The sequence below is a fragment of the Metarhizium robertsii genome (genome assembly GCF_000187425.2).
Source record: "Metarhizium robertsii ARSEF 23 chromosome Unknown MAA_Scf_1, whole genome shotgun sequence".
Lineage (NCBI taxonomy): Eukaryota > Fungi > Ascomycota > Sordariomycetes > Hypocreales > Clavicipitaceae > Metarhizium > Metarhizium robertsii.
Genome location: NW_011942149.1, coordinates 2,053,065 through 2,068,881, shown reverse-complemented (window position 1 = coordinate 2,068,881; position 15,817 = coordinate 2,053,065). Strand labels below are relative to the sequence as shown.

The window sequence follows — 15,817 nt, the reverse complement described above, 5'->3', positions numbered from 1 at the left end:
TTTTCCCCCTCTCATCCTCCCCCTCTTTCCCCCCTGTCTCTCTGTCTCCAGTTACCATGATTTTTGAAACGTGGTTGGCTAACCGAGAGGTGGGCACGTGAACAGTGACAAGTACACAGCTGGAAAGTCACATGCAAGATCATTGTAAACGAACAGGAGGACTCTTCCTCAAGTCTACGCCTAGAGATCCAACCTCCCCAATAGTGCGAGTTCATACGTCAATGTAAAGAGAAAGGTGGATCATTTCAATTGGAATTCCGGTGGCTACGAGGATGTCATCAAGAAAGGTCTGGAGGGGGGGCTGCGCTCCGGAATCGACGGCATGATTGAGAGTATCAAGAATAAGCTCAACACGGCTGGACGACTGACCTACCCCGGCGGTGCCGCCCTGGATTTCCAGAAGCCCTCTACAGGGCGATATGGCGATTTGAATGTTGCTGTCAAGATGAGGCTGTATGTTTCCCTCCTTCCCTTTTCCCTCTTGCCTACAGCCTCTTCCCGGAGTTACTGACCCTGTGTGTGCCGCGTAATAGGTTCAAAGCCGATGGTCGCATCAAAGTACCAGATGTAAACGACAACGGCGGCAACCGCATGTCCATAGCCAGCACCAGCGTAGCATCACGGGCTGCCGTGGCTAACACGCGCATAGCAGCCTTAGCCATCTCTGACATGCCACTTTTGAATCCCGACTTCCGCGGACCCGTTATCTCCTCGCATAAGCTGACTTGGACCACACGCTCATCCAAGGACCTGGGTATCGACGGGAAGCTGACTTTGACGGTACGGGGTAGCAACGACACCTCGAGGACTGTGAGCCTGGCGGCTTGTGTGCTGCGCTTCAATGTTGGGGAGGATGAGGACAAGGGGTGCCTGTTTAGGGTTGGGAGTAAGTTTCAGTATCGCAGTGGTGGTCCACTTGTCCCTCAGGAAGTTGAGGGGCAGAAGAAGGAGGAACAAGACGATGAGCCCAAGCCGGAGGATACTGTGACACTCACTTGGTCCCCCGACGTGTACACGACCACCGCGACCATCAACAGCCCCAAGGACACGCCAGTGGTACTGCCAGGACCAAACCCGGCACCGGAGCCTACCGTCGTCCCATGGGAGATTGAAGTTCAAAGTGGTGGCTTCTGGGATGAGGCCATAAACGTCCCACCCAGGGCGTGGTTCCAGTTGGACATCACTGGCGCCCCTGCCGTGCCTGAAGGTGGCCACAAGTTGGTGAGGGTGAATGAGAAGACGCAGGATAAGGCCGGGAAGATTATTGCGGAGTGGGAGAAGGAGTACCAGGTTGTGTGGTATGGGTGAGGGGGTACTGCTTTGGTAGTTGGTAGGCCGGAAAGGACTGATGATCTAGGTAGGTAGGTGCTGAGTAGGTACATGTAAGGCGAGTATCGTCATACGCAAGCAGTAGGTAGTATAACACGAGAAAATTTGCAAGGATATCACTAGTAGTAGACAGTTTGAGGCCACATCGTGATGAAAGCAAGGCAGCATCAAGCGGATATGCCTCGATGCAGCATCCGTAGGCGCCGCGGATGCGTATACCCGACTGCCACCCCCTCACTCTTACCTCTTTCCCACGCCCGATATGCACTTGAGCACGCACCAGCTCATAATTGCATTGTCCAATAAACCAATGCATTCCAGAAAAAGCAGTGATGGAATGAGAAGATGTGTTTCTGGCCAGCTGAAGGGGAAAGGGGGTGAGGGGGGAGACTCCTACTGGGCTGCCGGATAGTCTCTGATCCATTTCCATCGCTTAGTTACTAGAGGATTGACTGCGGCAGCAGCCTTAGAGAGAGCGCGAGAGAGTTCTAACCAGGAAAACCAAGGGTTCAACATTATATCTACGGCCACTGCCCAACACTCCCGCAAACGGGATAAGGGCCCAAAAGGAGAGCGTTTACCTGGGCTACGGCCCCATGCTTATTTATATTAGGTTGCGGCCTTGGGGGATCTGATATTATTCTAGATAAACTGTAGAAGGATTAATACTCAAAAGGAATAGTTAGACACTTGTCCTATGTTCTGGGGACAACCTACCTCCTCCGCCGAGGTAGGCAAGCCGCCTCCTGAGAGTGAGCCTAATAGCTTCACCTGCGAGGTCTTGTAAGAAGAGCTGGGTGAAGCTTATTTGTGGTTTGGATTTATATATAGTTTAGCTCAGCACGTCCTTTGCCCTAATACGGGACCTGAGCGACCAAGATTGTTGGACGGAAAATACAATTAATTAATTCATCTTTTGGTCGTGTGACTCGTGTGACTGCTTAATAGCAAGCTGAAAATGAGTCCTGAAAGAGAAATAGAGTGACGGTTATTGTATTAATTAGAGGAAGAATCTGTTATGGAGTCATTGGATGCGTGGCTACTAGTACTCGGGGTCTTTTTCTGAATGTTCAATGTTGACTTGACGTGAGGAGGAGTGCGCCAGTCTGGAAGATCGTGCCGGCCTGCTCATTGGGAAATCGCCACCCTGCACTTTCGCACCTTCCCACTCCCCTTCACAAACTCTCAATACGAACAAGAAATTTTAGAAAAAAGAAAATAAGACAAAACACACACCCAAAAACACGGGGGAAAAGATGGGAAAATGGAGGACTTTTACGAAGCCCTCCGACTGGACGACGCAATCACTTCGTCCATCCGCGAGAGCGTCGGAGCCGGTCACCGCCGCCCCTCTGCCCTCCGAGCTCTCGTCTCCAAACGCCTCCAATTCGCGATCGACATTATCGACATTTGCAAGGATGATCGGGAACTCTGCCTTCCCATCCTCCAGGACGAATCTCTCAGCACACTCAACAACGTGGCTTTGAAGTACTACAGCCCTCCCGACGACAGTGACACCACAACCCAACAAATATCCAAAGCCGTACGCCCGGGTCCTCTCTATCGCGCCCCAACGACCATCCTCGGCGCCCTCTCCAACTCCGGAATCCTGACTATCCAACCCCCCGCCGCAAATACTGCCCTCCGCGAGCTCCTAACCCTCCACGCCAACACCGACAATGGCGGTAACACAACATATCTCACCTTTAGCCAATTCACTTCCACATCAGCCTACAAGTCCAATCTATCATCCCTTACCACCGGCGATGCCACAGCACTCCAAAAAACCCTAACCTCCCTCCTCCGTCTGCACGCCCTAGTCACAGACGCAGAAGACCTACCCGCTCTCCTCGATGCCGGCTTCACATCCGCCCGCTCCATAGCCCTAATATCCCAATCTAACTTTACCAACCGTCTCTCCTCCTCTGCCCTCAGCAACGACAAACTCGCAGCTATACACCGCGAAGTACAACGCATCGACACACGTAATGACGCCATCTGGGCCGACATTGTCCGCTCCCGCGTGAGATCCCAGTCCTTGCCGTAACGGGTATAAAATATGGCAAAGATGACCCTGAGACGGACCATGTACAAGCCAACCTCGACACACTCTTCCGCGATCTAGACAGCGTGACCGCTGATGAGAGTGCCTCTGTCTTGGGCCCGGCGTCATACCTCGTCGATCTCATGCAGCTCCTCCACGGTGTATTTATCGGGACTTGTGAAAAGGGATGGGAGGTGAAGGATGCCGAGACCATGTTGGATTATCTTCTTGCATCGGAGGCCTGATGTGGCGGAGATGCAGATGAGACGGCGGTTACGTATCAGGAGATGGCTGTCGAAGTTATGGAAAATTATCTTGAGAAGGAACTTGGTGTGGATGACGGGGGGATGTATACAGCTGTTGCGGAGAGGGTTGCACCTATGGCCCTATGGGGGTTTTCCCTTATAACAATGCTATGGGGATTACAAGGGCTGCGTTGCATGGGTTGGGGTATTCACAGTATGAGCTGCTGAGGCAGTTTCAGACGGATGGGGATCCGGTACATCGAGCTTTTCCTTACTTGCCGGCGTCAAAGGAAGGGGATTATCTGGCTGCGGCACTTGCTACGCATGGGAGACGGTTGGCTGCTGAGGCACTCAGCTTGCAACCGTTGGACTTTGAGGCTATCACCCAGGAGGGTATTTACACGCACGACTTTGTCACTTTTCTTCAACAGCAGCATCCGGACCTGGCTTCCAAGACCTATGATCAGGCGGTGGGACTGTCCTTGGCGGGAGAGTACTCGGGCTATGAAGCGGATGACCTGAAAGTGGCAGCATCATCGCCTGATGATGGATCGAAATCCGGAACACCAACTTGGAAGATGATTAACACGGCGTCGACTATGAGCCTTCGACTGGTCAAGACCCAGCTTCTGCCGAGATCTGATCTCACACCTTTAGAGCTGAATATGGTTCTCAAGACTCGATACTTGAGCAATCGCCTCGTGGTCACACTGGAGAAGACGGTCACCGAGACCATCGACGATAAGCCAGTCACAGAACAGAAATTCAGCGACAAACTGGAGCATATGTGTCTACAAGAGTCGTCGATGATCGCTCGCTGTGATGAAGCAGCCAGATTATCTCGCCGTACATCACTCGATCTCCAATCCTTCATCCGTCTACGAAAGATCCTTGGCTGGTCCATCGAGACAACAGATGCAGCTATAGACGCCCTCGCCCATCGAGAAGTCATCTATCCCAGCAATACAACCCAATATCACGTATTGGATGGAGACTTTATCCAACGTCTAGCCGCAGCGCAGGAATTATCCATCAAGACTAGTATCACTGTCGTCGAGCTGTTTCCCTTCTGGGGCCTCATGTACGCACAATTTCCCAATTCTCTCTATGCACGACTGTTTCTGCGTAGCGGGTTGGTCAAGTTGTATCCGTCCTTGGCGTTTGTGGATGGAGATGGACAGACGGATGCTACGTTTGGGAAGAATATGGGTGCTGTGTTGCGGGCGTTGGGTATGACGCAGGATGATCAGGTTGTGTTCATGGGGATTATTGGGTTCAATCCCAACACACCCTGGACGCTTGATGGGATTGCTAGGCTGTATAGTCATCAGCGGCTGTGCAAGATTCTTCGTCTGCCGGTGAAGAGGTATGCGGATTGGTGGAGGGTTGTTTGTCAGAAGGGGGGTGTTGATACTTTTACTGATCCGCAGAGTGCGTTGAAGCTATTGGATTTGTGGTTGGATTGGCCAGAAGGGATTGAGTCGATCCAGCAAGCGCTTGATTTGATCGTTCTCTTGGAAGAAGAGGAGGGGGTGAAGTTGGATGAGCATGATTTGAGTGCTGTGGCTGGGATCGTTGAGCGAGTGGCGAGTGTTAGGGGGAGTTTGCTTTGGTTTTGAGTGGTGGAGGGGGAGGAGCTGGAGATGTTCAGGTGTATAGAAGTAAGAGTTTGCTGGCTATGTGTTCGAGGATGTTGAGTCCTTCTGTTGCGAAGGATATGGTTGATGTGGTTGAGGAACAGCAAGTATGTTTTCACCATCACTCATCGTCGGTTGTTGAGTTACTTTACTAATTCTCTTCTAGGCATCACTACAAGGAACAACAGCATAACCATCAGCGTGTTTGCTCAGACCTGCCGTCTTAACGTATCAGACGTCATCACCGCCTTCAAAGAGCCAGTCCCAGACTCGAAACCTGACGACAGAGAACAAAAGATTGCAACATGTCGAAAACAAGCTATGGTCTGGATGGCCCCAGAGTTAAAACGTCGAGCAACGGACACTCTCGTCACCGACTCGCTCGCCACTCGTTTCCCCGACGCCCCTTCTCAATTCGTTCAGCAGCTCCTAGCCGCCAAGGATCCCGCGCCCCTACCTGACGTCCCAGATCCGACAAATGCAGCATACCTCCAGTCTCTCAAGGGCTTCCATGCTCCTCTCAAGGACTACTGGTCCGGTGCAACTAGTACTTACTTCTTCCCTCCTGTGACGGCGGAGCATACTTTCATCGCCAACTCGGATAAGGGGAAAGTTGCCATCAGCGGTCAGGATTGTCCTTTTACGTCTATCCCTGGACCTGATGTGAAGCGTTTTACTACACCTCAGCACTTGCGACAGGGTAATGTGGCCCTAGTGGAATGGATGGATGGGTTGCAGTTGAAGAATCTGTCGTATTCTACATCAGGAGGGGAGGTGAGCTTGAAGGACAGCTTGGTTTGTCCTATCAAGCTTGCAAGTCTCGTTTGCCTGACTCTGGGCCACTTGGGACGATGTATGGACGTGGCTAAGATGTTGAGTCTTGAGCCGGAAGAGGTGGGCTTTCATCTTGAACGGGGGATTAACTTCTCCCGTTTAGATGTCGCTCAACTGCTCCGACTACGGTCCTTTGCTAATATTCGAACACAATTTTGGACATCTGGTCTGGCGATTTTGATAGCCTATGTCAAGTACCTTGAACGACTCTCGAACGGGTCAAAGACGGATACGATCGATAAGCTGGTGGCCGAGACTAAAAGACTGACTTCAATCTATGAGAGTGACATTTGCGCTTTCTTCACCACACGCTGGCCAACGGCAACATTCAAGGACCTCCCAAAACCTTCCTCGATGGGGACTTATATCCTCTCCAGCAACTAACCGAAGCCTGCTCCGTACCCAAGGACCTCGGTGTGCCTATTACGATACGGCATATATGGGCGCAACTACCCTGGGATCCAAAGAAATCAGAGGACTTTGAATTTGCAGAGGAATTAAAAACGGCACTATCATCCTGATCTGCATCTACAACTGGTGGTGCACTCGCACGAGCGAAGGAAGTCGTCATCACTAGACAACAACACGTATTGCAAGAATACATCATCCGTTTTCCAGTCTTTGTCAACCGTGGTATTATCACCACCGGCGATCTATCAGCAGATTTCCTCATGGACCTACAGATGGGTGCACCGATGGAGACATCACGAATCGGGCAGGCCATCGCCAGCGCACAATTCTTCGTCCAACGATCATTGCTAGGGCTGGAGAAGAAATAGGGTGTATCGACAACTGGAGTCGATCAATCTCTCTGGGCCTGGATGTGTAAATTTACACTCTGGCAAGCTAACCGCAAAGTCTTCCTCTATCCCGAGAATTGGGTCGACCCCTCCCTCCGAGACGACAAAACCCAGGCCTTTGAAGAGTTGGAGAGTAAGATGCTCTAAGCAAGTCTTGACTGGGATACCATAAGTCAATTACTCCGCGAGTATGTCTACGCTATCCATGAAGTCGCCGACCTCGAAGTGTTGAGCTATCTCTGGGAATCGACCAAGGACTATCGCGGGAGATATCACTTCTTTGGTCGGTCACGTGCGGCGCCTTTTGTGTTTAATTACAGGCAACTCGTGGTCATAGGAACGAATACGATGTTGATTAGTTGGAATTGGCTTTCGTGGAGTAAGATGGAGGGTGACATCCAGACGCATGAGGTTGGTGCTGATCAAAAGCCTCTTGCTCATCCGGGGAGCTATCTTCTTCCTGCGTTGTTCAAGAAGATGTTGTTCTTGTTCATTCCACAGATTGCGAGGCAAGCGAAGAAGGGAGAGGATCAAAAGAAGAGTTTGGAGGACCAAGCAAACAGTGTTGATGGGCCGTCCAAGGCGGAGGAGTTTTGGGAGATTAAGATGGCTTGGGTTGAGATGAGGATGGGAAGTGGCCTCCCAAGTATATCACTGCTACTGGGATTCATGTCGGTGTGGCTTCGGATGAGACTGCTTTACCTTCCATCTCTTCTTTTCGCTTCCGGTTGCAGAAGAAGAATCGAGGTTTGAGCCTTGCTATTCATGTGGACCGGTGGAAGACTTCTGGGAGCGGAGGTGAGTTTCAGATACTCGGACGTTTTGAGATTCAGGGTCTTCGACTGCGGTTGATCGACGGCACTGCTGGTTCAACGGTTGGGACGATACGGAGATGGCTTTTGGACGGATTACACACTCGAGTTCGACCGACAAGATCTCGACATTGAAGAGCCAAGTTGAAGCCTGCAAACTCGGTATCGATGAGAACCAACACTCACTCCTGGCGGTTCCTAGTCCAAAGAATATGACGGAGACGTCTGCACTCTCGTGGCTTCTGACCAACAATGTCTCTCAGTATCCGGGAGTCTTGGGACTGGTTGTTGAAAGAACTACACTGACGCAGGCTTCGCTATTCTTTGGCTCTCCTAGAATGACACTAGAGGGCAAAATCGACACCAGAAATAGGACGACAGTCTCGACGTCGACTATGACACATGACTCGGCCTTGTATCTCGTCGAGGAGATTGCCGACACGGAGGGTTATCACGCCATCTTTGACGCATTCGAGCACCTCCCCAAGGACATGGAGAACAGGTCTTTTGGATTGCAGAACAAAAAGTACAGGGAACTGGCCATGCCAGCCTCGATTTACAACTGGGAAATGGGCTTCCATGTCGTGTCTCTATTAATGGAACGACTTCTCGCCACACAGCAATTAGACCTCGCTATCGAAGTCTCTCGTCTCGTCTTTGACCCATCACGAGACGACGTGGAAACCGACAACAATAGCAGCAGACACCCCCAAATCACTCTCCAACCTCGACCGAAGCTGGCGTTTTATCCCCTTTAAATCAGCCGATCTCCGTCTCGGCGGGTCTGTACGACAGATTATACGAAATCTCAAACCCTTACCGGAGAGTCCCTCGAAGTACAAGACTGGAAAGCAAATCCCTTTTCCCCGCATGCAGTTGCTCGGCAACATCCAGCCGTGTATATGAAACGCTTCGTTATGAAGTGCATCGAGATCCTCATCGCAAGCGGTGACCAGTACTTCCGTCAACTATCCCCTGAGGCGATACCCATGGCTACGCAACGGTATACGGAGGCACTGACACTCTTTGGTCCGGCACCGGCTACGATTGTGTCACCTACGAGACCTGTCACCAAGCGTTATGATGACATAAAGTCTCTTGTGACGGACTTTGCTACGGCTACCATGAATATGGAGCTCGAGTTTCCGCATTTCATCAATACGCTTGTGAAGGGGAATTCTCCGCCTGCTGGGACTCGTGATGGGACATTGGGTTTTGTCCGACCAACGTATTTTAGTATTCCAGCGAACCCGGCCATGCAAGCGTTACGTGATCTCGTCGATGGAAGACTGTACAATATCCTTCACGGGTTGGATATTGATGGGAATCCACGTCGTTTGCCGCTGTTCGACCCGCCTCTGGATCCAGGACAATTGATAGCTGCTAGAGCGGGTGGCGCGAGTCTTGCGAGTTTGGCTGGGGGTAGGACGGAAGGACCCATGCCGAATTGTAGGGCCATGTTTCTTTTGCAAAAGGCGCAGGATTTGTGTGCCGAGTTGCGGTCACTTTCTGAGTCCTATCTTTCCATCAGGGAGCGGAGGGGTGCTGAGGCTATGGCTAGACTTCGTGCGAGACAGGAGACTGGCGTGTTATCACTTCTGAATGATGTTAGACAGCATCAAGTCTTGGAAGCGACATCAGCTCTGGAGACGTTGGCTGAGACACGCAAGTCACACATTATGCGGCTAGAGTACGTCCTCGCTTTGATCGGGGAGTCAACTGATATGGCTCCATCTTCCGACGGGGACTGGGTTGACCTTGACTTTGGCATTCGACAGCCAAATAAGGATGAGTTGCGGGTGAGTGCAGAGGAGTATCTCGAGTCTGCTGCGACGGAGTCGGCGGCGTATACGGATAAGATTGCTACGGGAATTCAGCAGAATGCTGGATTGCTCATGACGTTGCCGAGTCTTGCTTTACAGGCACAGCCGATGGGTGTTGGCATCTCGACGCAGATGGATGCGTCTATTATCGCCAAGGCTCTTCTTGTGGGCGCAAGTGTTATCCAGGCTGCGACACAGGCGAGTACGGATATGGCTAGTCGTGCTGCTCGAAAGGGACAGCTTGTTCGGCAACTGCAGGAACGGCGGATGTGTCTTCTTCTTCTCCGTCTCCCCCGGCGTCCTGGAATAGCTTGCTGACAGTCTCGAAGAGCTGGTCCCTCTCACCTTTGCCTAACCTGTGAGGCCCTGCGGCGAAGTGGCTCTTGATGTGCTCCAGCCGCACACTTTCAGCGCCTCTCTCATCTAACCCTGGGCCTCGTGTAAGATGATTGGTCCCCGGCCTTCAGCGTCGCACGGGCCCACCGCCCGTCAAAGGAAAATGGTAGGCAGGGCGCATTACAATACATGTATGCATACCCGGTTCGGGTGTCTCGCCTGAGGTTATCGCACGGATTGCGTTGACAATCGGACTGTCATTGTCCAGCGACAGTGTTGCTTCGGCGCTGTGAGGTCCGGCCGTCTGCGTGCTCGCGCGCCCAGCCCCATTGTTTTCCACGATATCTCGAAAAGACGGAGGCTCCACCTCATAAGACGCGCCGGCCACGGCCGCTGTCGTCATTAACATCAACGTCGAAGCTGCTGAGACTCGCGCCGTCGTCGTCAGCGCCCCTGGTGCGGTCAATTATCTCTCGTCCTGGACTTGGTGCTCTGCTTGCGGGTTCGGTCACCGTGGGTGGCGTGCAACGTTGGGGCCGCATTGGCAGCGTGAAATGACTCAGCAGCGCCTGCTTGCGTCAATTCTAGTGCACGAACACGGCGCTCCTCGTCGCTAATGACCTTCTTTGACCGGCCCATACCTGCTAAAAGTAATCAAATCTAAATGGGAGATTCTGTATTGCTACTCGGCATATATGAGTGTCGATGACTCGATCGGGTTCTCATGGCAGCAGCCTACTGCTTCTTGTTCTTCCATTCCGTGCATCTCCATTTTGCGCATGCTGCTCTAGCTTGACAAATTTGGTGCTGTTAGTATCCCGTCCTCGAATCAACCTGTCAAACACACTCACAAGACCGAACACAGCTGGACTTCCTACCTGCATTTTGCGCCGCACTACCCCGCTATGCATCCACGTTAACGGGATAAGGCTAAAAGACGATAAGCATGTAGAGGCATATGTAACCAGACGGAAAAGAAGGTTTATGGCTTATTAGACCATAGTAATGTAGCATTATTAGGTTTAGGCTTGCATGCCATCTCGCATCGAATCGCGCGAGGTTTAACTCGCGTTATAATACTGTATTCCTTTACTAGACATTCCTGCAACCAAGCCGTGAACCTTGTATAATATTTTAATTTGCGGCAACTAAAAGTAAATTTGATACGATAGTTACTGTACAGTATAAATTATTATAGTTTGACACCTTGAATTGAATCGCCCGCTATAAGTGACACCAATTTTGCGAGACCCCGCCCGTGTAAGTGTGCCCTAATCTTGCAGTAGCATCCTTGTCACATTCCTGCATGGTTTACTCCAAAGTTAATTTTTTCTTGATAGAAGGTTGGTGAAATAGGGGGCCAGAATATACTACTTTTGCAAAAGCCTCTGAAAATTTACTTTTACCGATATAAACCTAAGATACATATCTTAGATTCTGGACCAAATAGCCCTCTATAATTCTCTTTCAAGTTAAGATTTTTTGCTATACAAAGAGGACGCTGTAATTGAGCGGATTTTCATAATCAAGAGGATTTTTCATGGTCCGTGTGCCCTCACCTGTGCCTGCAGCTTAAAATTTACCCTCAACGAGGGACTTGTGGCCCTTCGTGCCCCTGCAGTTGGGGTACCAGCGCAAGCTTATTTTCACCAAGAAATGTGCACTAACCTTCTATAAAGAAAAAAAAATTACCTTTAGAGTAACTATGACCTAGAAATGACAGAGTTGTTGTTTAAAAGAGGAAGGCAATAGAAAAGGTTAGTGTATTGCAGTTATATTAGATTTAAACTTAAAATCTTGTGGAAGCTAAGTCTAAGTTACTGGAAACTCACGAGCTAACCTAATAAAAGAATTCCTAGTATTTTATTGGTTTATTTTTAAATTCTAATATATTAGATTTATACTGTAACTTCTAGACCGGACTATTCTAACTACCACAAGTTACTACGCGGTATCTAGAAATACATGCTCTTATATATAACGCTTTAATAATAGCAAAATTATTAGGCGTATATAATTAAAAGACTAATAAAGTATAAATATCTACTTGATCTCCCAATATTATCTTCTAAAATATTACATAGTCCGTACTATAAAATCCAATTTATTATACTACCTTACAGATCTCAAGCTCTTAAGCAAAAAATAATGCATCTCACAGACTTGTTCATTCATGCAACTGCCGCTCTAGGTGCCGTCGCTGATTACAACGGCAAAAAGCAAGGAGTAGGTTATCTTACCCCTCTAAAGAATACCGTTAGTAGTCTCACATAACGCAGGCAATAATCTTCGGAAAGGGAAAGCCTACAGATCCATATCAAGCAATTCACGATTTTGGCTACTGTGTGAAGCTTAAACCTCCTATGTAAGCCCAGGGAAGCTCTCGCAAAGTAATTATGCCCTTTTTGTTTTATTTTGTTTTATTAATAAAAGTGAATAGCGCGGCAAAGGTCCATGTAATTGGGATTACAGAGGGAGTGCGTTGTAAACTGTATTGGTAGGTACCTTCCTCCACACTTGGTATTGATTTTATTTATTAATATCGCGCAGGAGCGAGCGCTGCGTTGGCGAGTCGGTTGACTTTGGTCCCGGCTTTTCGGAGGTAAAAGAACCAGCCACTTACTCTCTATCTGTAGAATGCTTTGATTAAACTATCAACTTGACGTTATTATGGGATACGGTCCTCCTAGGAAGCTAAAGGAGTGGCCAAACTGAAGTGGCGAATGGCGGATTTTCTAGGGCGCCTTTGGACAGGTTTTCCCCCCATCCTGGAATAATTATGTATTATTGGGGTTTTCCCTGTACTATAATGCGAATGCAAAGGCTTTGTTTACCTATCAGCTTGTAATAATGTGTTGCACTTGAAAAGTGAAGTAAATCGGCGGTATAATTTTTGTGTACTATTTCTACGTTGTACCAAATTTATTTTCTAATACTTATTATTCAAGTTCATTACTTTGCCAGGTTCAGTCCGTGGGGCTGCACGACCTGGTCGGTAGATATATGCAGACTGAACTGAGGAAGAAATGTCAATGAGGCGGAAGTCATTCGGGGCTCGGGTCACACCCAGACTCAGAGGGGCAAACCACGCGCTGTCAATGTCCAAGAGTCTACGTAGAGTGGTCGTAAACCGTGCGAGAGATGCCTCGGACTTTCTTAAAGACAGCGGTGGCGCCGGCTGGTCCTACAAAATTCTCTGCCAGAGGTGAAAGTACGATGTAGGGTCGTATGAGCCGCTTGGTTTTGGAGGCGGAGAAGTTGCGTGATGATTTGAAGGTTTTGGGGGTTTAGGGGGAGGTTGTAATTAGTAAGGGGTTTGGGGATTTGGGGTTGACGTTTGCTGGCGCCGGAGAGGGTTAATATGATGGCGCCGAGGAGTTGTTGCTTGATTGTTCAGTATACGCTTCCTACGGGGGGGTGAAGGAGTGGGTGGAACGGTTAGGGTGTGAGGGATGAGGGGTTGGATGGAGGTTTCGAAGGCTGGGGAGGAGATGGTTGTTGTTAGGGTGAGGTGTGTAAAGATGTGAATGTTGTTGGTGTCTATGGTATAGAGGTGTTGGGATAAATGGCACGGGAGAGTATCCCAAACCGCCAACTACCAGTAACTTGGCAGCAACAAGGCTAATATGGTGCCATTGTTTGACAAGAAAGCTTCCACGGCTCTCACTGGATCTCATAACTTGGCTGGGTCATGCTGACTCCTTACAGTTGTAGGAGATCACCATGCAAGAGACATCATCGCGGGGTATCCATCCGTCTCGGACTCCTCGAAAGAGACGAAGACGCAAACAACTTGTACCCAGCGGGAAGCAGCACAGAGTGACAGGCAAGAGAAACACGTCTAACCTACCTACCTTTTCTAATTGCACTGGTCTCACACTCGCTCGCACACTGACAGGCTCAATGCCTCCTCACGACCTGGAACCCGCGTTTGTCTGCGGGTAATGCACTCACCCGCCATGGGCGATCAGTATTAGAGGCTCTCCGTGTCAGAAGGCGAGTCAACCTTCCAGATCACTTGTTATTAAAGCTTTCGGCGGGCCGGGTTACAGAGGAATAAGCCCTGGCTAGTTACGCAAGAGGCATCATCACGTCGCCATGCCAAAATCGCTACACAGCTAGCTGCTACCAAGCTCTGAAGCCATGGTGGGAATAGGCTTGACTTGCTCATTGAGTACGAGGTCCGGAGCAGCCATGACCATGAGGGACACATATCTTGACACCTTGTAAGTTTTTTTGCTATATGCTAGACATTCCCTTCGCATCCATGTCGTCAGGATCGAGAATGAACCACTTGCGTTCGGGGACAAGGCTCTTTCGCCCTATTTAGGCTTTTGTTCCGCTACAGAGCGAGCATCCTCTCCGCTGTCTGTAAGAAAGCGCTGTGGACTTGGTGCCGACTCTGCTGAGGGTGGGTGATGCGCATTGCCATTCTGCAGCTCATCTGGGAGTCCTGACTTGGACTCAGGCCCCTCTGATATCTTGACTGCCGAAATCCATCACTTGCTTCTGCTGCTCCGCGGTCGCCGCCCTCGGATGGGCTCACTAAAGGAGCAGGATTGGGCCCCATTTCCTCGGCCAACACGTCTTCAAGGGGTTGTGTGTGCCTCCACGACATCCCTGGCAATATGACCCATTTCCGGCGCCAGATTTCTCTTCTAATTCTTTTGCTACTTTATCTTTCTATAAGCCTGCGTGATGATGCCGGTCGAGGTTTGCTTTGTCTTGTATTCGGTCACGCTCTTTCGACACCTCGTAAATAAAGTGATGGAACCGGCGTGACGCTTCGCGTCCATGCTCACGTATTGCGCGTCGCTCAGCTTTCTGTTGCAGCTCCTCCTCACTCTTCGGCTGTCTTGGCTTCACCTTCTCTATTACGCCGGAGCATGAAGATTGAGATGCCTTGCCTTGAGATTCTGAGTTAGAATTAAACTCAAGTGGTTCTTCGTGCTTCCACATCCACCTGCTCTCTTGGTCTCACTTGAGTTCCAGATGCTCTGCTCGATCCAGCGCTTCATGATCGTCTCCCGCGCGAGCTTAAACATGGCGGCATCGGGCTCTATGGCCTGATCAGGTATTGAAGACATGATTGGAGCTTTTACGGAATATTGCAATAACGATTCGAAGTGCCCCTTAGTATATTTGATTGGAGAATTGGTTACACGGGAAAGACTCGTAGTATGCATGTATGAGCTAGTCTTCTCGCTCCTCGCGCCGTCGCTGTTCTTCACTCCGCAGGTCAGGGCTCATAAATCGGACGGTACGGCGTCATTGCTAAAACGATTTCTAGCATGGTTGGCCTGCCCAGTCAAATGCCAGCTTGGCAGCGGGAAATCGGACCGGGCCGCGCGGGAGGGGGCGGGAGCGAAACCGTAATTGGCTTGTTGCTAGGATAGGTCAGCTTTACCCCGCAATGTGACGTGCGCGTGTAACAAGCTCGTGAAGTGACGAAAACAAGCTTGCGACATTGAAACAACTACGGTCGGCCGCCGTATTTTACTCGGCTGCCGTGGAAAACGGATACCGCCGACACCGGTGCGACACATGCGTTAGAGCCACTCCCGTCCACTACGTAACCCCTAATTACCTGCAGGGTTCAGAACTTTTCATTCAGGCCAATGGCTAACTGAACATTGGATGCCTGCGACCGCATGGCCAACTCTCCACAAGCTGAATTACCTTGGCTGCTGGGCTCTGTCAGGCTCTATCATTTTTTTGATGACTTTTGCGTTGCATTTCGTCTACATGACATCTCCGTGATAATGTCGCGTCCATCGCCAAGCTCAGGTACTGGCATGTTGGCTTTGGCCAGATCCCTCACCATGTAGCACCGAGAAAATAGTGGGAGCGGTTCAGGAACGCCGAGTAGACTGCCCAACTCTTGGCGTAATAGGTCCACATAAGTGCTTTACATCCATCTGGAGATGCCAACACGGCCAAGCGTTGATGAAGCAATT

At 50.1% G+C, this 15,817-nt stretch overlaps 6 protein-coding genes across 6 annotated transcripts in view; 5 read left to right on the top strand and 1 right to left on the bottom strand.

Moving 5' to 3' along the window:
* The window catches only part of MAA_04778 (uncharacterized protein), a gene marked incomplete at both ends in the record, with an annotated part of 1,482 nt that extends 174 nt beyond the window's left edge, over positions 1 to 1,308 (top strand). Inside the window, 2 exons of the mRNA XM_007822874.1 lie at positions 205 to 453; positions 534 to 1,308. Of these exons, the coding sequence (XP_007821065.1) occupies positions 205 to 453; positions 534 to 1,308 (1,024 nt within the window). The remainder of the gene's footprint in view (positions 1 to 204; positions 454 to 533) is intronic.
* A 1,285-nt stretch (positions 1,309 to 2,593) lies between these two features.
* On the top strand, positions 2,594 to 3,618 carry MAA_10649 (UbiE/COQ5 methyltransferase; the record flags this gene model as incomplete). The annotated part of the gene is made up of 2 exons (XM_011412367.1): positions 2,594 to 3,352; positions 3,409 to 3,618. The coding sequence occupies 2 exons, from the start codon at positions 2,594 to 2,596 to the stop codon at positions 3,616 to 3,618; spliced, it is 969 nt and encodes a 322-aa protein (XP_011410669.1).
* A 143-nt stretch (positions 3,619 to 3,761) lies between these two features.
* Positions 3,762 to 6,473, top strand: MAA_04779 (uncharacterized protein; the record flags this gene model as incomplete). The annotated part of the gene is made up of 2 exons (XM_007822875.2): positions 3,762 to 5,049; positions 5,422 to 6,473. 2 exons carry the CDS (start codon positions 3,762 to 3,764, stop codon positions 6,471 to 6,473), a joined length of 2,340 nt encoding a protein of 779 aa, XP_007821066.2.
* Positions 6,474 to 7,273: 800 nt separating this feature from the next.
* On the top strand, positions 7,274 to 8,459 carry MAA_04780 (uncharacterized protein; the record flags this gene model as incomplete). Its single annotated transcript, XM_007822876.2, has 3 exons — positions 7,274 to 7,564; positions 7,624 to 7,687; positions 7,723 to 8,459. The coding sequence occupies 3 exons, from the start codon at positions 7,274 to 7,276 to the stop codon at positions 8,457 to 8,459; spliced, it is 1,092 nt and encodes a 363-aa protein (XP_007821067.2).
* Positions 8,460 to 8,618: 159 nt separating this feature from the next.
* On the top strand, positions 8,619 to 9,842 carry MAA_04781 (PA14 domain protein; the record flags this gene model as incomplete). The annotated part of the gene is made up of 1 exon (XM_007822877.1): positions 8,619 to 9,842. The coding sequence occupies one exon, from the start codon at positions 8,619 to 8,621 to the stop codon at positions 9,840 to 9,842; it is 1,224 nt and encodes a 407-aa protein (XP_007821068.1).
* A 4,858-nt stretch (positions 9,843 to 14,700) lies between these two features.
* MAA_10648 (ATPase domain, prokaryote) lies at positions 14,701 to 14,947 on the bottom strand (the record flags this gene model as incomplete). The annotated part of the gene is made up of 2 exons (XM_011412366.1): positions 14,701 to 14,762; positions 14,842 to 14,947. 2 exons carry the CDS (start codon positions 14,945 to 14,947, stop codon positions 14,701 to 14,703), a joined length of 168 nt encoding a protein of 55 aa, XP_011410668.1.
* Positions 14,948 to 15,817: the final 870 nt, after the last annotated feature.